Consider the following 21526-nt stretch of genomic DNA (forward strand, 5'->3'; position numbering starts at 1 on the left):
TGTGCCTGGTGCGTTTTAGCTGCTGAAGTCAAGAAATGAAGTGGGGGCTTCATGCAGAGGCCAGTTAACGTGCGGCGCTGGCGTCGCTCCAGAGCAGCAGCCCGAAATGTAGCACTATATAGTTTTTTGTCATTTTAGCTCTGTGATGTTTCTGCAGCTGGTTTCTGTCTTTCTAAAATAAATTAAAATGAATGTGTGCCCCAGCTCTATTGGGTAATATTAACTCTCTGCATTCACGTATTTACCTGCCTGTCCACGTTAAACTTGATAAGAAAACTTTGACGTTTGCATTTCCATTTTACAAAACATGTGGGGAGGAAGTTGGTATTTCAGCCTCGTTTAATCTGAGAAAGTTAGTAAAAAAATATTTTCTGCTTTATTTAAATTAAGGGTTGATCCTTTCTCCAAAAAGGACTGGTATGATGTCAAAGCACCAGCGATGTTTAACATCCGAAACATTGGGAAGACACTTGTCACCAGGACTCAAGGAACTAGTGAGTAGTCTGGTTTTATACAGTAGACTGTATAGAGAAAGAAGTGCATGTCTTCTGTGTGCCAGCTCCAGATGAGGCTCAATTAAAGAACTGCTGACTAACAGCTTTTGCTTGTAATATGAGGAACTTGGATATTTTTTTTTTAAAAAAAGCACCTCTAACTTAATTGCTTGGTTTGAGTGAGTTTTCTTAAGTTGTCAGAGTTGTTTAAATAAATGCTTAGTTTCAGAGAAATGAATAGTGTTTGTACAATGCTGCCAAAGCATGGATATGATATGGAAGGATGTGCTTGGAGTTTCTAATGACCTGCTGTTGTGGTTAATCTGGTGAATTTGAGGAAAGTTCAGAATTAAGGAGTCATTATCACAGAGGGAGATGTGGAGACAGTGTTACAGGAGACCCTGGTCATAAAAGGGACCATCATGTTAGGGGAGACTGAAATTTGAAGGTTTCAGGGAAAGATCGATTGCTGTTAAGAGCCAGAACTGCTGATTTAAAGGGAGCATTTGTAGATGCATCACTGAATGGTAAAGGTTTTTATGTGATTTGGCACACCTTAGGAAAAGGAAGCCTCTGTTAGGAACGCTGGGTGGCCTGGGTAACAGCATTTTTGGAAGGTTAGCTGTGTAGAATGGCTAAATAGTTGCTTTATGCTACTCTGGTTGCACTTAAAGTCACAAAGATTATCGTTATTTTGAACTGTGTGCATGTGAAACAAGTAAAATAAGGGTCACTGTAAACCCAGGTACGAGTCAGCCCGTGCTAAGATGGTTGGCTGTTAGAGGCAGAGCTGTGAAGCGGCTGCACTTGGGTGTTTGTTACTGCTTTGTTTCCCTGAGCACATGTGACTTTTTATGTTTATCTTGTCATTATTGTTCACATGATTTCCAAACACTTTGTAACCCTTTCCACTTGAAAAAAATATTGTGTGTCCTGGAATCTGCAATATAGCAGTATTATAATCAGGTTCAGCATCTGATATAATGGTCTTAAAAACATTCCTCACAAAACCAACAAAATACAGTATTTGGTTCTATGAGTTAATTTTATCGTGTTCAAGACGCATATAAACTTCAGAGCTGTGATGTTAGTGGCACCACCTACTATTAGAAAAGATCAAAGTTCAGATTATGATTTGAATAGTACTTTTCTAATGTTAATAAAAGGTGTTTTATTTTGTTTCATAATACAGAAATTGCCTCTGATGGACTGAAGGGTCGTGTATTTGAAGTGAGTCTGGCTGATCTGCAGAATGATGAGGTTGCCTTCCGAAAATTTAAACTGATAACTGAGGACGTTCAGGGCAAAAACTGTCTGACCAACTTCCATGGAATGGACCTCACCCGGGATAAAATGTGCTCCATGGTCAAAAAGTGGCAGGTGTGTAAAGAACGAGGTCTGTGTTGTTGCCAGTGCCTTTGGGGAAAGAGGTGACCACTGCTGCCTGGCAAGGCCGCAGCTGGAGTGGCGTCAGCAGGTGCTGGGGAATGCCAGGTGGATGGCGTGGCGAGCCCTGTCTGTCAGGTGCCTGATAAACGACCGTTTCTCTTTCAGACAATGATCGAAGCCCACGTCGATGTCAAAACTACCGATGGTTACCTGCTGCGCCTCTTCTGCGTGGGCTTCACGAAGAAGCGCAATAACCAGATCCGCAAGACCTCCTATGCCCAGCATCAGCAGGTTCGGCAGATCCGCAAGAAGATGATGGAAATCATGACCCGAGAGGTCCAAACCAATGACCTGAAAGAAGTTGTCAATAAGCTGTAAGCTTTGGCCGTGCTTTCTTCTCTCTCCCCTAGCATTTAAATAGCTGGCTCTTGGTCAGTTGTTACTGAGTACCTACGGAATGCTGCTGCTTCCTGTCCTGCAGAGACCAGGAAAGGTCCCTCCTTTCAAAGCTAATGTGGCATTTTCTTCGAGTACTCTCTTAATCTCTGCCTTGTATTTTACTTCCATCACCCGTGGCGTTTGCATAAATGTAGAATCAGTCTCTCCAGAGATTTTTTGATTCCTGTTGCTACAGACTAAAATTGTAATTCAGCTGGGACTGTGGCTGTTCTGTGTTCTGGTAGAAGGAAGTTCTCCGAAGTGTGTTTGCTTCCAGAAGTTTGATTGCAGATTCGCTTTCAAAACGAGCTCATTTGTACTATATCCCTTCTAAAACTGCAAGGAAAATATGTCCTATAAATGAACATAGTTGAAGAAAATTGTCAGAGAGCGAAGGTAGTATTGATGATGCAGACTCCTGTGGAATATTGTGTATTCTTAAGGATTCCTTTAAGGCTGTGTTGCTGATTAAGAAGCAGGCCTGATTTTTAGCGTTCTGGGACTGATGTGCTCTCTGATTTCTCAGGATCCCAGACAGCATTGGCAAAGACATAGAGAAGGCGTGTCAGTCCATTTACCCTCTTCACGATGTCTATGTCCGCAAGGTGAAGATGCTGAAGAAGCCCAAGTTTGAATGTAAGTCCATTACTGCAAACAGTGGGTGTTCGTAGAGGAGGGTGTGGGAAGCCCTTACTGTGAGATACATTTGCTTTTGGATACAGACGTTAAAGCAGCAGCATCGTGAGCTTAATGCTGTAGCAGTTACAGGGCTTGTCCTTCTGGTCCGACAAGCAGCGATCGTTCAGTTCAGGCTTTTCTGAATTCTTGCCTGGAACTGCTGCTGAATGTCTAAAGGCTTTGGCTTGGGAATGAATGATGACAAAATGTTTCGGTCCCAGATGACGTGGAATGATTCTGTTTTCCCATTTTCTGACATTCCCATATAATGCAGTAGTAGGTTCTTGACTTAACTTCTTTCTGAAAAATTTGCGGTTTCGTTATGTAGCACTTATTTCACTGCTTGTTTTTATGTGACTGTCAGTTACTGCAGCAGCATCTCCTTGCAGGGGCTTTCTGGAAGGGACTCGATCATACCTACATTATATGTTCTGGTGGTTTAATTAGTATGTGATGAGCAATTCAGTAATTTAAAACTGTTGTAAATAGGTGCATCTCTCACTGTTTGTAATACTTCTTTTTAGTGGGCAAGCTGATGGAACTGCATGGTGAAGGTGGTGGTGCTGGAAAACCTTCTGGAGATGAGGCAGGCACTAAAGTAGAGCGAGCTGATGGCTACGAGCCGCCCGTGCAAGAGTCTGTCTGAAACTAAAAATTGGTTGAAAATAAAAGTTTTAATATACAGAACTAATGTTTGGCTGCCTGTATTGCTCCTGGACAGTACTGGAATTGGATCAGTGGATGGGTTCTTAATAAGGTAAACCTATTGCCTTGGCTAAAAAAAGAAAAAAAATACTTGTTTTGGAGCTCTGTTTTTCATGATTGCTGTTGTGAGATGGGTGGGAGAAGGTGCACTGTCCTTTTTGACAGGTGCTATTGGAAAGTACAATACCAAGGATTCTTTCCCAGTAATTTTGGTCCTCACAAAAGAAATCTCGCAGATGTGTGCAGAGGTGGTAGCTTCTGTTACACGGGTGAAAGGTGCTTCAGAGTGGAGCATTGTACAGGGCAAATGGGGTGCCACACAGGGGAACTTCATGTGTCCGATTTTTTATTGTAAGGCAGTTTTAGGTGTTTATCAGACTGCTTACTTGAGAATTACATACATGTATGTTTAAGCTTCTCGGTGGTAATTTATTTGATACGGCCTCTCATGGGATAGATTTGATCTCTGATACTCAAAAGGTGTTAAAAGCTCTTTTAAGTTGTAATTTTGAGTATGGAAGCGGTGTTAGTTTTGTGCAGTGTAGAAATGCAGAGTGTGCTCAAGAGTGGTGTTGTGTGCTGTTTTTAGCCTCCATCAGAACTGAGGTAATCATAATCCCAGTTGAAAAACCAGTGGAACTTAAGGGGCAGGATGGGAATCTACCATAAAAAGGCAGTGGTCTGTGTTCTGAAAATAAAGCACTTAAAATTACCCAGCAAATACCTTCAAAGCAGATTTCCATTATCTGATAACACGTCTCGTTTTTCCTTGTTTGGCTTAAGCCAAGCTCAGAAATTGGAGTGTGCTTTTTCTGGCTAAAACGAGGAGTATTTTGCACTGGCAGCAGGTTTTGTTCAGAACTGGGCAACAAACGTAACCTCTGTGCTATTAAATTGTTGGTAAGTTTGTGATTTAAAACCTGAGAACAAAATGATACCTCTTTGGGGAGGTCACTGAGGTAGTGGTGGTGGCTCCTGCAGTCAGCTGGGAAAGAGGCCAGGACAAGAAATGGGGGAAAGCAGAGAGATGTTACTGTTGCAACAGAGGTACCAGGGGAAAGTAGATGGATGCTACCCATGAGGGTTGTGCTCTTCGTCACCTTTTCCTAGTAGATAATTCAGGTTTGGAGCAAATAATACACAAAATGAAAAGGATGTTCTCTAACCATTGATTTAGAAGACTGCAGGTGATGGGATTTCATGTTGTAATTCCAAGTTACTATTTTAATATGGGGCATGATACTCGAATAACCCGTGACTTAATGCGCAGGTACCCATCCTTAGGGGATCGTAGGCACAGGCATACTTGTTCTGCTGTTGGTGTAGCGGAAGGATAGTCGGTGCTCAGAACTTTAACGATGCTGAAGCAGCAGAAAGCAATAGTGCTGCTTTTGATGCTTCAGTGTGCTCTTTCCATCTGTACTGTTGAAGCTGCATCTTCAGCTAGTGCTGTCAGCCAAATTCTGTCAGGTGTAAGCGTAGTAGTTTTTTACTACTTCTGCAGAAGCCCCAGGCAGCCTTATTTTTGAAGCCATAAAATGCAGGAAATGCCCTTTCACTTCTCTAACAAAAATGCAAACTTTTCACTGGAGTAAGAGAAACAACCCATGATTTAGGGCAAGTGTGGTGAGACAGAAAAGTCTTGAACCTACTGCAGTAAGTTTTAGTGCAGGCTTAGACATAGGTATGTGCATATATTCAAGCCCTGCGTTACAGCAAGATCTGTCAGAGCTTTCTAGTTACGGATGTGTCTCTTCTGTATTTTCTCTGCTGAGCAATATTTCCATCAGACAAATCCTAAGGGACTGTCTGGCTGGCTGTACTGTCTGTAGACTAGGGGAGTTAGAAATTCTAAGGCGTCACTTCTGAAAACTTTGGTGTCTTTTATCCCTTTACTTTTTCCTTCAGCTGTATGTTCGCCTGAGTAGTGTGTGTTGCAAAAAGGCTCGTGCAAGAGCATTTTGGGAAAGAACTTTTTTCAGTTTTTCAAAAACTCTACTGTGTCATGTTCTGGTTTGTGGGTTTATTTATTTATTTATTGAACAGCAGACTGTTCCGAGCATTACCACATAGAGGCTTGGCTAAATGGGTACTGTATAAAATCATTTCAGATGGAGAAGAGTAAGCAGGAAGGAAAATTTTGTGCATCCTCTGTTATTTACTGTAGAAAAAAAAAAAATCAGCATGCAAAACCCATGCTGTATGAATAGCAGCAATCAGCAGAGCACACTTAAAGAATTGCTGATCAGCTCAGGCTCAGCCCGTGTTTCCCTCACAAGTATTCTTGCCACAGGAAGAGCAGAGCGTGACCATCACGTGTGGTAGATACCCTGCGATGAGGGCTGGTTGCTGCAGGCAGCAATGTCGTAGGTTCTGCAGGAGGTAAGTGTGGAAGAATAAACTCTGTTAAAGCCATCAGGATTCTCTGAGGCGTCTGGACCACTTGTAAAGGGATGTGTTACTGTGGGAATCTGGGATGCTTTTGGCTGTTGGGTTAAATGTATAAGGAGAATGAGGTCCATACAGCTGTTATGCTAAGTGTAGAGCTCAGCTCTCCACAACATAAGACAACAAAAATATAATCATGACTTAATTATAAAAATTTATTGGTTAAATACATTCTTAATTTACAGAGGTACCATAACAAACTTGCTGGACTTACCAAAGGTTTATTTAGGACACTGTTAACTGTACATAGAACAAAGATATCTTCCTGAAGATATTTCTAGAGGGTGGGACAGCATAAAACGTTTTGATAAATGAGGCTTTTGTTACCATACTAATGTGTGGGGCTTTAGCTGAATTTCAAGGTTACAGCTGAAATTTGCTACTATGTTGCAGTTAGGATTTGCCCTCTACCTCATTCTCGTTTTTTTTTTTATGATTATGTACAGTGCACCTTAGGAATTTTGTGTTAAATGATCTGTATGCAGTTTCATGGTGATACCAGGTATCAAGTCTTAAGAAAATCCCTTCCTGTAAAAGCCAAGCTTCTAATTTATTTCAGTTTTAAGGGTTTTAGCTGCCTGCAGCAATGCAAGCAGCCCTTAGATGGCACTCCTTGCTCTGGCTAGAAGGCTTTGATGCTCTTCTGCCCCCCTGTAACAGGGCAGAGAGTATTAAAATAAAGCCGAATGGTCTTATCTACCGACAGGCACTGACTTTAAACATTCAACGGAAGTTACAAAAACAACTGGTCAATATGCAGTTATAAAAACAGAGAAGAGGAAATTGGGAAAAAAATATAAAAAATCAGTTCTACTTTTGAGAGTTGTATCAAAATCTTATAAAACTGCCTGACACACAGTAAGTAAACAACATACACTTAAGCCTCATCTGCCACGACAGTGATGTGGTGTGCCTTGGGAGGACCTGGGCATTCTGTTTGGTGGTGTGGGAGCTGCTTGGTTCTCTCCTTGCTCTGTGCTCACTGGAGGTTCAGGAATTACGCTGGCACAGGTCACGGTGGAAGAAGCCTGCTTTAATAGTGATCTGCTGAAAGTTTATGGTTGAAAAGTCTTTTGAGTAGGGTCTTGCAGGAGTCGGGAAGCTATCTGTTTCCTTGGGTTCCTACAGAAGGAGATGGCTATTTCACTGGAACAGACAACAAGAACCTCTGGCATTTCCTGGCAGGAGAGCTTGGAGAGTGGGAAGGGTTGTTGTCCTCAGAGGTGGACTTACATTAACATTTGATTCCACAGGAGTTCTGGATAGGCTTGTTGGGGATGGTTAAACCGAATAATAGCTGTATAAATTGGTGTGTTTCCATCTTTCTAGAATAGCACAGAATTTATAATTGTTTTTTAGTGTTAATCCCCCTAATGAAGGTGGAAATCCATTTCTCAGCTCATTAAAACTTTGTGTTGTGTGATCTTCATCCCCCAGTTGTGTGAATGGTATTGGTGCAGGTTAAATACACAACACTTCACATTCATGAAGCTTCTAGAGAAGAAAATGGAGGGCTAACGCCTGTGTCTATATTTGCAAGTGCTGTGGCATAACAGTGCCTCTGCAGAGCGAAATGGTGCCAAGGACCTCATGTCTGTGCTGCTGTTCCTCAGGCTAGCTTCAGGCAAGCTCCAGCCTGCTGCTGAGACCTGTTCCCTGCTGCGGGGGAGTCCTTCAGTTCAGTTTTGGCTCTAAGCTCGTTTCTGCCTGCTGTGATGGTAACCAAAGTGCAGTGCACAGGGAGGGGTGGGAAGGGCTACCCTTACCAGCTTGTTTAGACACCAATTTAGATACACCTCGATCTTCTGTAGCAGTAGGTATTCGTTGCTGTAACGCTTGGACCTCCTATTGATAATGTTGCAAGCAGGCACATGTCTAAGTCAAAACTATCTCAAGGTCAATCATGATGATTCTCGTTTCCAGTCTCCCATTTGCCACTGAACTGTTGTCCCTCTTGCAACCTGAACATTCAGACCCACAAAGAAAAATCTTGTAAGGGTATCTTGATACCTCGTGACTTGCATCTCTCCGAGGAAAGGACTCACACTAACAGCTTACTGGTTCCTTTTTGCTATATAGTACAAAAGTGATGGAACACTGTCAGCAGTGGAAAAGCCAACTGCAGCATCATTTTTTCTATTCCAGTCTGAGGAAGTTAGCAGTTAATCAAGATGCATTTAACTATTTTGTCAGAAGCCGAGTGTTGCAAAAAGGAATTTAGTAGCAGAAGTTCCTATAATGTGAAGCCACCTCAATCATGTCTGTCTTAGTTTGTCATTCAAGTCACACCGATGCTTTCTACTAAATGCTTTTGTTCAAGCTTCTTGAAGTAACCTCTTGCCAGGCATGTTTTCCTTAAGGCCTCAGCAGACCATTTATAATGATGCTCAGTATAGTTGGTATGTGGTAACAAGCTGAAAACTAATCCTGTGTCTGCTGAAAGCTAAAACCAAGGCTGGATAATATCCTTCATGTTAAGGATAGGAATAGTGTTACTGAAGTATGTTCCAGTGCTGGAGCGACAAATGAAATGCAGAGTGAGTGCAGACTGGCTTTCCACTTACACGCAGTGGGTGGAGGGGCAAATAGTTGGAATAGTGCAGCTACTGCAAGGAGGGGATCTGAGAAAGCCCAGCAAACACTGTCTGGCACAACTAACTTCAGCTGGGGAAAAAAGGGGGTGATGGTGCTTCAAGAACAGTGGGCAGTAGAAAAATCGAAACCTGTATCTGTGAAGGATTTGGGGGGAAGGGAGGAAGGTCTAAGATGATTCATACCAATTTGAATTTAAGAGGCAAAAGTCTTAAGTTTTGCATTCTTGATCTTTCTGTATGAGCAGCTTGGGCTAAGAATAGAAGAATACTACACAAGGATTTACTTCTCAGTTTTCCCTCTTACCAGTATTCGATTTGATATTTCTCTACTATGAAATATCACTTATCTTCCTTATCCTGTAAGTCATAAAACAAGTGTATTCTACTGCTAATGTGGAAGTGAAGCAGTAATGAAACCTGAATATCAAACCTGATCTACATACCGAGTGCTGCATTATCTCTTAAAACCAATTTTTAAAATTTGGAACTTAAAGTTTTTAAAGAAGCCCAAAGAAGCTAACTTTATGCAGACTTTGTGCAAGATAAATGTAATACCAGATAGTAAACATACTAGAATGCTATTTAAGTTAAAATGGTGTTGCACCACAGTAATTCCCTAGTTGGAAACTGCTAAAAATCCTGCTTGTATTTGCTCTCAGAGCATTCATGAAGCCTGACTACATATACTGTCACGAAAGACTAAAATGTTCTTATTTGACTTCAAGATACTAGTATGACTGTCTAGAAAAGTAGTGCAAAACATTGATAGTCAAAACACATTGCTGTCTTTGCTGTGCCTTTAGGATAGAAAACATTCTCTCCCACGTGCAGGGAGTACAGAGAGGCAACGCTTCATAGTGTTTTTAAAATCTGAACAAAGTTCTTGGGAAATATCCCAGACTTTCCTTGTATCTCTCCACTCATCCAGTCCTCGTCTACAGATTCCAGCTCTGTTATTGTATCACCTGCCTGTAAGAGAAGGAGTAACGTGAGCCAGTACAGATTACTGTGCAATGTTAATGCATGCATAGCTGATGTTATTCAGAAGCAATTAATACCAATCAAATAGAAGAGATGTAGGATGTGGCCAGTCTCCTCTGGTGGTTGCATCTCTCTGAACTGAATGGAGCTTCTCTTAGGGTAAATTCTTGTCTATGCTGAAAAATCACCACCTCCCAGAAGTAAAAAATAGCGCTGCTGGATAACTTCTTGTGTTGCTTAAGCTCTCCAGGTAGGCAGGTATGTTACAGAGCTGGCTCACAGGCCCCCTGCCTTACTTGTTGTTTGTGTGTTTCCTTGCTATGAGGGTTTCTGTTCTTCAAATGCTTCAAAGCTTTTTTTTTTTTTTTCCCTTTTTAAAAATTTAGACCAAATATTCTCCAGCATTTGGAAACCCTCCTCTTTCCTTAGGAAACCTTCCTTTCCCAAAAAGGAAAGCAATCATCGAAGAAGCTCGGTGTGGTGTTTAAAATACACTGCAGCTTCTCTATTTGATCCTCATTCCTGTTTTCATCTTCCCATGCCCCACCCTTTGCTGTCAGGGCCCTGGCCTTTCTTCCAGTACTTCTGTTCCCCTTTCTGTTTTAAAAAATCATCTATCTATCAGCATTGCAAGCTATTAATGCTGAAACTAATTATTTTGCTAGCTTTAGAAAGAGAAAATTGGGTGTTCCAGCTGATAAACACAATTTTGGGCCTGCTGTGAAAGTCTGCTGTTTCTTGGAAACTTGCTTCGAGAACACAGTTACCTAAATCATGACTTTGAATCTACAAGAGCATGTTGTTTCTTGTTCATGCTTCTTAATATTATCTGGGCATCCAGCAAGTATTTCATTTCTCCCCTTGCTAACAATGTATGGTGCTGTCAAACCTTTAACTTTTGCTGTACTAGCTGTTCCTTAGAGGCAGTGCTGCTGTAGCACTGGCGCTCTTACTATTTATTATCCTCCTTCTCGTTGCTGTCTTCCACGTTAAAAGAGAGGTTCCATTGACTGCATCAACTGATCAAGAACTGAATGTACTGCAAAATGATGCTTGCTTGTCTTGTCATGTTTACTGGATCAGAGAAGGCAGAGGAATTCTGCGATTCCTGACCTCTGTTCAATGTCTTCAGTGAAGATTTTGCCAAGATGACAAAAGTGGTAAAGGCAAAAATTTTGTTAGAAAGGCCATTTATCTAATGTGTTCATAGCTGTGCCTGTTCTATGTGCTTCATTCTTTCTTGTTCTGAGCCTATTTTTACAGTGGATAAATCCTATTTTGTTTTTAGCATTCTTGAGCATAAAGCCTTTAGGAAAATTGGGCTAAGAGATGTACTTACTTTGAAGGAAAGCTCATCTTCATTTTCTCCATGAAAATCATAAAGAGCTTTGGCTTTTCCTTTCTTCCCTCCTATAGACTGTGACAGCTCTACCCTGGCTGCAGAACACGGACAAGACAAGTTATTTGGATTTGAGTGAAATAAATCTTTTTCTGGAGAAGTTTCCTGTCATTCTCTTGTTTTCTCCCTGCTAGTGTGCTACAGGGTGTCCAGATATTATTACTGCTGCTACTTAGCAAATTCACTGCCCTACTGGAAGAAAAATCTCTACTGACACCGGTTCATTTTACAGTAGTAACAGAATCTCACGGCTCTGCTTCTAAGAGGACTAAATTTAAAGTTCACTTACTTGAACTTCACAATTGTGATATCTAATAAAAGCTGTCTTTTCCTCTTTGTACTTGGGAGATGAAGCAGCAGTTGGGGTGTGCGATATATCTGCCAGTGGGTGGAATTCATTTCTTGTTAACTCTCACTTGTGGCTTTACATGCACAAACTATGGGAAAAAATTGTGATTTTCTGTGTTTTTGTGAAGGTTTTGACTGCATTAATTTGGGGACCAAACAGAAGCTTGAGGAGAGCAAAAGCAGCACTCATTCCTCACTTCACCAAAGGGATTAAAGTATTTGTGTCCAGACACAGCACTTGTAGTTATTTACTGTTCTACCTGCTCCTTAGCTGTGCTGCAGTGTTTCTCTTCAGCTGAGGGAGAACCTGACCTCCCCCCATCTTTTGTACCCCTGAATGGTCCTGCTTTGCCTCTCTCCAAACCATGCTTTAAACTGACTCAGGATCTGTATCACCTCTCAGACTGCTTACTGACTAGAGCATTATATTGCCATTACTAGAGAGAGTGGTTCAACACTTGGTTTAGCTTTAGGGTGTTCAGTACTGTGGTGGTGTGTGGCTTGTTAGTGCACTGGAATAGCTGGGTTATCTCAGAACTCTGTCATGACTGTCACAACCCAAGGAATAATGAATTGCCATCTAGTAGGAGCACTGTACCTGAGCAGGTCTGAACAAAAACTGCTGGGAAAATCCCTTCCTTTTCATTCAGTCTTCCTCTATACCACTCTGAATCTACTTGTTCCAGTATTTGGATGTAGTCTCCCTTTTTAAAGGATAAATCGTCTTTGGTTTCTGCGGTAAAGTCATGAAGTGCTTCACACCACTCTACTGAGCGTCTGTTGTTCTATTCAAGTGAACAGAAGAAATGCATTAATTTTAGACGTGTTAATGGAGAGCCTAAGCTGATGGATACTGGTGAAAGCAGCTGTACCGAACACAGGTGCCCTGACTTTCTCTCATACAATGGAGTCACTACAGATGTAGACTACAATGGCATTTCAGCAATTACCACAGAATTTCATCTAGGCTCAGATGCATTCCTTTTTATCATTGGTGGCAGGGGACAGGATTAATAAATTCAAAATTAGACCACCGCAGCAATACTCAAAATAGAGCTAACAAGAATTTGCTTAAGCACAAAGGATAAAAAAGTACTTATGTTAATTTGCCAGAAGCTATGAATTCAATCAGTTTAGGCCAACTGTCAGAATTCAAGATGTGACCATGCAGCATTGTGTGTGCTGAGAGTTGTGTTACATTCAGGTTTAAAGTTGTGCAGCTAATCTGGCATTATAATAGAAAGTCTATGTAAATCTATGAAATTGCTATGCAAATTCTAGCCCTCACCTATAAAATTTTATTACCTGAGGAAGAGAAGAAGAAACCTCCACCCTGTTCTTCAGTACTGCTCTTGTACCTGCATAAGTAAAGGACAACTTAGAATAGCAGCAATCACTATCCAAAATGTTACTAATGATAGAGATATTAGATATTCAAAGTGATTTTTAAGAACAGCTTCTTAAAAAGCCCTACTGTTTCTTTTGATCTCTCTTATCTGTCTTCTCTCCCTTTCTACCTCCTTCCTCCATTCACCATGCTTTCAGGCTTCTCTCCTATACGCTGCCTATGTGCATGCAGTACAAAACCATGTTCAGGAATATGTTTGCAAAAATATTCATACCTGTTCCAGGCAGATCTTCAATTACTTCCACGAAGTTCAAGGGGAAAATTCCAGACATGCCTCTGAGCTCTCCTTTGGCCCACTCTTCATTTACGTATTCTTTAAGGATAATAGTTTCACCTTCTGAAAAACTGAGCTCATCTTTCTGATCTCCAATATATTCAAATCGTGCTACACATCTTGGGCCTCTGCATAAACAAAAGAAAAACTTACTTGGCTTATTTATTATTGTTGTCCAATTAATAATAAGGCAGCATTATGCATAATATGGATTGATAGCTTTAATTAAAATGATGAAAGAATGCACTGAAGATAGAATTTTGCCCGTATCCAAGTAAGTGACCATTATGCTTTTGTTAAGAGTTTGATGTTTTTTTGAGCTAGCATCCAATCTGGATGCAGTCAAACATGTCTCGGGGGTGGATGTTGCGTATTTGTCCCAAATCCCAAATACATGGAGGCTTCATAGGGGAAAGCTAGTTTTTATGTACTTAGACAAACTTTCTTCTGTAAAATCTGTGTCAGGTATGAGGAAATAAATTACCTATCAAAGAAAGAAACATCAATGCACCTGATAAATTTTACATAATTTGGTATAATACTGAAAAAACAAATTATGTTTTTCTTCACTTAAAGAGACTGAATAATTTAATAAACTATTAAAATAAATTTAAGAAATTTCTCTAAGAAAATTTTTGATTTATCAGAAATACCATGCTAGAAAAAAGTAGTAATGGGCTTTAATTCTTACTATAGCATCACAGCAAAGAAACAATGTAAAAAACTTGATTCTCACCCCTGTCCCCCACACATCCAAAAGCTTCAGGACAGAGCTAGCACTTTCTGTTTCTTTCTTAGTTGCAGAAGCAGCTTTTAAAAATAAAGTTTTGGTTAAGACAAGCCAAGCTCTATCTGAAGAACAAACTGAACTAGTTCCTGCCTCTGCCTGAATATGATTTAATTGGTGCAATGAATGATTATGAAATCCAGTAAATCATCATTGAGTAAAATTGGCATGAGAAGTTCTTCCTTGCCCACAAATCTTGGTACAAGTCATTTGCCAATCAGAAATTAATGTGCTTGAAGTACATTTGATAATTTCACCCGAGGAACTTTAGATTTACCTGAATAGTGATGCACTTTAAGTTTAGATAGATTTCTCTCCTTAAAGTATGGCTTTATTCTGTCCCATTTTATCTTGTTCTTTCAAATGAGTAGGAGCCCTACCATGTTACATCTTACGAGGATATGGGAAGAAAGTAACAAGGCCAGGAGCAAAGACTGGAGAGTACAATGCTGCTGAAGTTAATCAGATTGGTTCACAGTTTCTGTAACCAATTTGCCTAAAAAAATCATGGGAGATGCTCTTCTAATACAGCTCATAAGAGGAAAGAGAGTGAGTGAAGTGGACTATATATATATATAAATATTTATCATAAAGTGATCTACCAATTTTTTGAAGCCAAGAAGTGAGTTTTTAGGCTTTTTTTACCTGAATGAGTCTTATTAAAACATCATAAACTTTCTGTTTTCAGAGCTTGATTTTTAAAATATATTTTGGTGAAGAAACTGTTAACCATATTAACCTCAGCGTAGACAACACCTGCTTCAAAGTTATCTTTCTTTTTACTTCCTAGTAAATCAAGATAAGAAAGACTCACTTAATACATCCTGATGAACAGGGTATTTTTCTCCTGTTGACACCTTCTGGAACATCAATCTAATGAGACAACAAAATAAGTAAAATCTTCCATTTTAGGCTCATGGCAAAACAACCACAGTAAACCTAAAGCTGGTTAAAATAATCTATTTTTCAGCTAAGCATCCACTCCAGTTATGACTTCCACGGGATACTCTATAGTCACTGGCATGCTATGATATATGACCATATTAATGTAGATTTCATTTCTATATGCCTAATTTCTCGTTTTTCTATCTATCTCATAAAAACAAGGAACACTATTTAATGTTTTCTTTTATGAAGCTGGCCTACTGTTTCTACTTGAGGCATGACTGATTGACAAAATTTGGGACTGGATGCTACTACATCTTGTTGCATTTAGCTCCCAACTTTCAATTGGTAATTGCCCTTTATTAGTGACTAGCACAATATATCACAATAGACAAAATTATTGTTTACGTGTATCCTTTCTGGGCTTTGGTAGCCAGCTGTCCTCCAAACAGAAAACACATCTCACAAATCTCACTTGTATTGGAGAAATATAATTTAGAAAATCGATACACAGATACATCAACCAGACAGCATTCAAGTCCTTTACCATAAGAGGACTTCAGCTGTATTTTTGGTATGACACAAAGGATGATCTGTGAGATGTAGTGTAAGACTACAAGCCTAGAGTTTGGGTTACAGCTCATTATCGCATTAGCCAGTTCTCATAAAAATCAACAAGTATGTTTCGTTAGCTTATGTGAAGGACTGGAGGAAATCATGCTGCTTTTTGGGACAAATAATCTTTGCAGTACTCTTGCTAGAGGAGCTGGTATCTGTGGTGCTCTGAAGGTTCTATGGGAAGTAATAACCATGCATTATTGTTAGGTGTCCAGACATCAAGCTATGACCCAGCTTAATATTGTAAAACACACTATAGCATATTGTATAGAGAGCTTGTATCAAGATCAAATCTGACATGAATGAACAGGAGAATTCACTCAGTAAATTGGCCTCATGTACTGCATTCTCTTCTTTTTTTTTTTTTTTTAATAATTTTGCTGACACAAAAGATTTTTGCACTCAAAGGGGTAACTACCTTTTACAACTAAAATAGAAATTTGAAACACATCTTCCCTAGCTCTTACAAAGATGTATCTGTCCGTATCAATGCTGGATTTGACCCCAAATATTAATTCCACAGCTTTAACATAAAATCTTTTCCCTATTAGCCATCAATAGTAACAAGAACTTTTAAATTAAATTTTTGGTCTGAGTAGAAGCACATAATCAATTTAGCTAACAGATCTTACTTGTGAAAGTGAATTGAGCATGGTTCCATTATTACTCACCCCAAGCCTGCTTTTTATTCTTCAGCACTTCTCAAATCTTAAAATTTTTCTCCAATAACGCTATTACAAACTAAACAGACAGTCTGTGTAACACATTCTGATGGTTACCATTTAGCATTCCTCCTTGTCCATATGGCTGGTGTGGGTAGCCCAACAGACGTTTCTACTGCCACAAAATGGACTTCACTCTCAGACTCAGGCTTGCCATAGGTTTAACCCAGCTTCTGTTGCAGTGAACCATACCGTATCTCTTTTAAAGATGAGGCATTTAATTAATTGCTATTGGGCTCCAAAACAGCACCTGTCTTGCCTGCCGTTTACTGTCAAGTGTCACATTCAGTAACAGGATTGTTTTAAGCTGCTCATTTGCAACAACACAATCTCCTTGCGTTGTGCCAGCACAGCCATTTGCGCAGCCACTTAGTGAGTCACTTAGGCAAATTGATCCATTTGGAAAAAAAATATTCTGGGAAGAAAAAAAACATGTTTCGTTGGGCCCAGCTGCTGCTCTGACCTAGTTCACTACATGGCTATAAAAGTGGTGATTCCAGCACAGTTCAAGAACAGGAACATAAGAGAAGCTAGGGGGTGGGAGGGAGGGAGGGAGGCACAAAAAGCAATAATCTTACTGAGCGTTGATTCTTACATGCAGCTGTTAAAAATTAATCTGCTCTGTAGGCCCTGAGAAACTACCCAGGTTAGCAAACAGAATCTAGTAAGGGCTGTGATTTTCTCACTTGGCTTCAAACTAACGGCAGAATAATCCCCATAACACAAAGTGGTCATGCCAAATCAAGCATCTTTCTAATACCATACAAACAAGTTGGTATGCTTTCTGTGTTACCAGAGGGAGAAGAGATTATCTAAATACAGAACGGAGTTAAACACACGGGAGCTATAGCAAAATAGAACCAGAAAATCAATGCAATAGGATCATATGTAGCAAAGTATACAAAGCCTACGTACAACTACTTTAACAAAGCTGGCAGGAAATATCCCTGTGCGATTCCCACACTTTCCTCTGTACCACTCGGTATCAATTTTCTCCAAAAGACAAACGGTGTCTCCAGAATGAAGGTCCAAGTCATCAGGATGCTCTGTAAAACAGCATAATTTCAGTTAAAAGTAGTTGGTTTTTGACACTCACTGATTTTCTGTAATAAAAACCTTCTTAATATAAATATCACAGCCAAAAGCAGAATGAGTGTTCAAAAGGTCTTAATAATACTTGATAAACCAGCTAGCTTTAACTAAAAGACTGGCCCAACTACAGCTAAACCCATGGATTTGAACAACACTACGTGCAGACCTTGCATGAGCTTCCTCATCATTTTTAAGTTCTAATTCCTAAGAAAATTCCCATTTGCAAGTCTTGGAGTAAAACAAGCTTCCAGAATATTCACATTTACTTACCTGCAGGAAAATCATGCAGGACTACAGCATGAGGTGCACTTGTTTCAGAAACTTTTGGAGGGTGGTTTGAATCCTGACAACAACAAATAAATCCAAGTAGTTTACAAATCATGGAAGATACTAACAGAGACTCTCTGTTACGTACTCTGAAAGTAATTTTCTAACTTGGGACGTAATGTTGTTCTGGTATCAGAGAACCACCTTTGGAGGAAATGGTTAGTATTGGTCCCACAGCTATAAGTCTGAATTCTGTATGCCTTTTGCCAGTGTAAACCAGAATGCATTACACCAAAATCTACTTGTGAGCCAATAAAAGGAAGGGAAAGGCATGCAGCTTTTCCCAGTATAGACAAAGCCTCAGCTATCTCTGTGGGTCAGAAATCTGGAGCATTGATAGCAACTCTCATTGCTGCATGCCATCAGTTATTTTTTCTGTGCTCGGAGAGACCACTGCAGCCCAACTGTCCCCAGCACACTCACCAGGGGCAACACATCTGCCAAATGCCAAACATGTTAGAGGGGTGAAGCCTTTGCTTACAGGAAGATAATGCTGAGGGGAAATGACAGTTTTGTTGTGGGACCTTTATAAAGGGAAATTATATTCAAAATACTGAGCATTCTTCTCTATCTCACCCACTAGGAATTTTTAGACTGTATTGATGACAATCACTGTGAGTGAATTACATTCAAAGTGACTCATTTCATACAAAAAAACCCAAAACCAAAAAAGCCCAACATGGACAAAGATAAGGCCATAATAATCTGAATTACAACAGCTAATAAGATTGCACAGAAATCTATTTCAGCCATTCAGGTTTCTCATAATAATCAAAAAGGCTGGTCATAGCTATAAATTATACTAGCTATTTAATATTAATACAGTCATGCCCTAAAACCAGGTTAGGTTCTGTAAAAGCAGAGGGAGGAAAATACTTAAGTCTGTATGTCAAAGCCAATTTCACTGATATATCATGTAGAGCACTTCATAAAACCACTCGCTTATCTTTTGCCCACTTTTCAGGTACTCGGCCAAGGGAATTATTATCTTCCTACTACATAGAGGAACCTTACCAGTTTCCTTTCCCTTCTGGCGTTCCAAGTAATTACTGTTGCTCTGCTCCATAAGCAGAGCATCCCTGTGCTATAAGGCAAATCACTATTATTGGGTTTTGTTTTGGTGGTTGTTTTGTTTTATTAAAGAAACACAAGGATTTAATAAACCACTATTACATTTCTCAGTGTAACCTTTAAAGCCTAAAGCACTTGATACTTTAACGCAACAGGAGTCTTGCTCATTAAGTGTTTAGCAGCAGAAAAAAAATGCCTTACCTTACAGGACAGTTCTCCAGGGCTCCTGGGAAGACAATCTTCCTTGGCAACTCCATGAGGCATAGGTAGCTTCAATAAAAACAGAGGCAAATGGAAGAGTTTGTTTCACTTCTAAGCACCTGAAATTCCCACTGCAAGTGAAAATGCTCAGGTGATGGAACTATTCAAACCACCTACTACAGGTAACTAATTTAGGAGTCCAGTGGAAAAGGACATGCTCCTTTGGAAGGCATTCAGAACAGGACTGCTGCTGATCTGAACTGCCACTTCAAGAAACCCAGGTGTTACCATCAGCTTTAAAAGTATCTTAGCCCCCTAACTGGTATCATACCATACAGTACATGATGTTCAGCAGCACACTGACACAGAAATGTATTCATTTGTCATGGAGGGCACTAGATAAACAGCCCAGGAGGAAAAATTCATTTACATTAACACTTGAGGACAGATAATTACCAGTGATCGGCTACTGAAAAAAATCTCATCTGCAAAATACATGTCACACGTTTCTTATGTAAACAGGTGTGGCTACACCAGTGGACGCTGTTCCTACTATCAACTTAGATGCTTCTTTCTCTCTCTTTCTTGCTCCTCTACCCCACCAAGTATCTAAATGCAATAGTGAAGATCAAACAGAAGGCAACATAAAGCTTCCACTTCGTGCAGAATGTTGATGTTGTTTATGCTACAGTTGTGTGGGTGCTTTTTTTGACAACAGCACTGGTCCAAGCCATCACCCATTCTGATCACTGATCAGTGTTTCTCACTGGAGAAAGGCTCTTTCCTTTTTATCTCTAATGTTGACCCATTTCTATTTAATATTCCCTAACAAGATACGCAATACCAAAAATAAAGATTTTTATAATGAAAAGGGATGGCATCAATAAGATGAAAATGTAAGATAAGTGATATTACATTCCTCATGCTTTGCAGGCTTAATTAAGCAAGGTAAACTACCTTTTAACTTCTAATATCCCCCAATTTTTAAAGCATTTTGATATTTACAGGGAAAAACAATATACAAATGCAATTATTTAGCATCATTTTACATTCTGTAATAGAATTCAGAACTGGTGACGGTATAATGAACCTCCAAAACCCAAAATTTATGCATTAAAGATATATACATAAAATAATTATAAATATACACAAAGTACATGCATATCTCTATACTTTCCATGTGTATATTGCTTTCTCTAGTATTACTTTATAGTACTTATCACTATTGATCTATTAGTATTTTCTAAGGAAGATTATGCTGATAGATGCACTTTGAAAGCCACATCATAGTAGCCAACATTACTGCCTTTTTCACTACTATTTTAACCAGCACTGTGTTATAAACAACAGTCTCAGATATTCTATCTCAACTCTCACCATGTATTTACTGTAGAGAGGATGACCTGGTTTAGGTCTAGGAGGTAATGCTGGATCTCGATTTTTAAAGACTTGACTTTTTGCTCTCTTGGGTCCCAATCTGAACTTGCTGGTTTTTTTATCAAGAGCAATGTCAGAAGTAGATCGTGAAAGAGGATCCTTCTGGTTGGAGGTCTTGGCTGCAGAGAGTTTTGGTGGAGGTGGCCTTCCAGGAACACCTTTAGGTGGGGGAGGTCGAGCAGGTATAATTTTTCCATCCACAGGCCTAAAAATTGGTCAAATCATCAGAGAAAAATGCATATTAATGAGCCTGTCACCCCATCCTCCACCACAGCCCTAGCTGTAGAGTATGCAATAAAGAAACATGACTCATGAGGACCTGTGCTGTAGAATGTGTAGTATCTGAAGCTCTCTGGGAATACATGAATTCTTCAGATACTGGGACTGGATAATCAAGTCCTCAGACAGACCCCTTGACTATGTATTTCCAAGTCTGCTCAAAACCCTTGCTTATGAACAGCCTGCCAGCTTTCTCAGGAGGCCACTACACAAGCAGGATTTCTTTCAGCAATCCACCTTTAGAAAGAGCTTTGTCTGAATCAGCCTCAGGTCACTGTTCTTCCAGTGGAGAGCTTTAGTGAAAGCCCTGAGAAGCTCTGCTGGTCTTCAGGAATCAGCCTAGCTCATTCCCTAGGATGTTACTTACCTGAAGTGACTTTTGGGCCTCTGCTGAAATTCATGACATATGACACCACTTTGCACAATGGCATCAATAGCAGAATTTACCATTTTTATGCAAGAGATGTATACTGCAGAAAGAAAACACTGGTGAAAACACTCGAGTTTTCTGTCAATTGCTGGAGCTATCACACTCTCATTAGTGTACCAGTAGTTTAGAAACCAAAATCAGAGACTAGTAAGTGACAGTGGTAAATTTAAAACAAAAAATTAAAAATCTCCTTTACTAAGCATTGATTTAAAAAGCTGCCTATACAGTACACATGAGCCATGATTTTGAGAATCAAAAAGTATGGCCAAATCAATAATTTGCTAGCTAAAACTCACCTCTGTTATAAACAAGTGTTATGTACACAAACTTTGGCTTCCTGCTATTAAGAACCCTGGCACTACCACTATTCAAAAAATACAACATTGTTTGATGGTTATTGGGAAATCTTCAGGCAGTTACTGCAAGTTTCTGCTACAGTTGTCTCTCTTTTTTTCATATAGTGTAATTAAGCATAATTATTTGCTCACATGAATTCCTCAAAATTCTTTAAAAATTATCAA

General features: G+C 39.8%; 2 protein-coding genes and 1 non-coding gene across 3 annotated transcripts in view; 2 read left to right on the top strand and 1 right to left on the bottom strand.

Moving 5' to 3' along the window:
* The first annotated feature begins 385 nt into the window (after positions 1-385).
* RPS3A (ribosomal protein S3A) lies at positions 386-3690 on the top strand. Its single transcript, XM_010172668.2, has 5 exons — positions 386-494; positions 1687-1874; positions 2049-2257; positions 2848-2957; positions 3524-3690. The coding sequence occupies exons 1-5, from the start codon at positions 440-442 to the stop codon at positions 3643-3645; spliced, it is 684 nt and encodes a 227-aa protein (XP_010170970.1). The 5' UTR covers positions 386-439; the 3' UTR covers positions 3646-3690.
* LOC114818781 (small nucleolar RNA SNORD73) lies at positions 3190-3259 on the top strand. Its single transcript, XR_003766268.1, has one exon. It is a non-coding gene; the product is annotated as a small nucleolar RNA SNORD73 (small nucleolar RNA).
* Positions 3691-8987: 5297 nt separating the features above from the next.
* Positions 8988-21526, bottom strand: part of SH3D19 (SH3 domain containing 19) — a 34856-nt gene continuing 22317 nt past the window's right edge. The window contains exons 9-18 of the mRNA XM_010172666.2: positions 20237-20501; positions 18860-18928; positions 17531-17603; positions 17084-17214; positions 14758-14816; positions 13097-13284; positions 12780-12832; positions 12073-12259; positions 11067-11164; positions 8988-9715 (exon numbers count right to left, since the gene is read on the bottom strand). Of these exons, the coding sequence (XP_010170968.2) occupies positions 9599-9715; positions 11067-11164; positions 12073-12259; positions 12780-12832; positions 13097-13284; positions 14758-14816; positions 17084-17214; positions 17531-17603; positions 18860-18928; positions 20237-20501 (1240 nt within the window). The 3' untranslated portion in view covers positions 8988-9598. The remainder of the gene's footprint in view (positions 9716-11066; positions 11165-12072; positions 12260-12779; positions 12833-13096; positions 13285-14757; positions 14817-17083; positions 17215-17530; positions 17604-18859; positions 18929-20236; positions 20502-21526) is intronic.

This window comes from Antrostomus carolinensis, unplaced genomic scaffold (genome assembly GCF_000700745.2).
Source record: "Antrostomus carolinensis isolate BGI_N321 unplaced genomic scaffold, ASM70074v2 scaffold18847, whole genome shotgun sequence".
NCBI classification, from domain to species: domain Eukaryota; kingdom Metazoa; phylum Chordata; class Aves; order Caprimulgiformes; family Caprimulgidae; genus Antrostomus; species Antrostomus carolinensis.

What these genes read in the sequence shown, in the direction of transcription:
- RPS3A (XM_010172668.2), top strand. Translation starts at nt 440, where the DNA reads ATGTTTAACATCCGAAACATTGGGAAGACACTTGTCACCAGGACTCAA. An exon ending in CACCAGGACTCAAGGAACTA is followed by an intron (nt 495 to 1,686) that starts GTGAGTAGTCTG and finishes TTCATAATACAG; the next exon opens with AAATTGCCTCTGATGGACTG. An exon ending in GAAGAAGCCCAAGTTTGAAT is followed by an intron (nt 2,958 to 3,523) that starts GTAAGTCCATTA and finishes ACTTCTTTTTAG; the next exon opens with TGGGCAAGCTGATGGAACTG.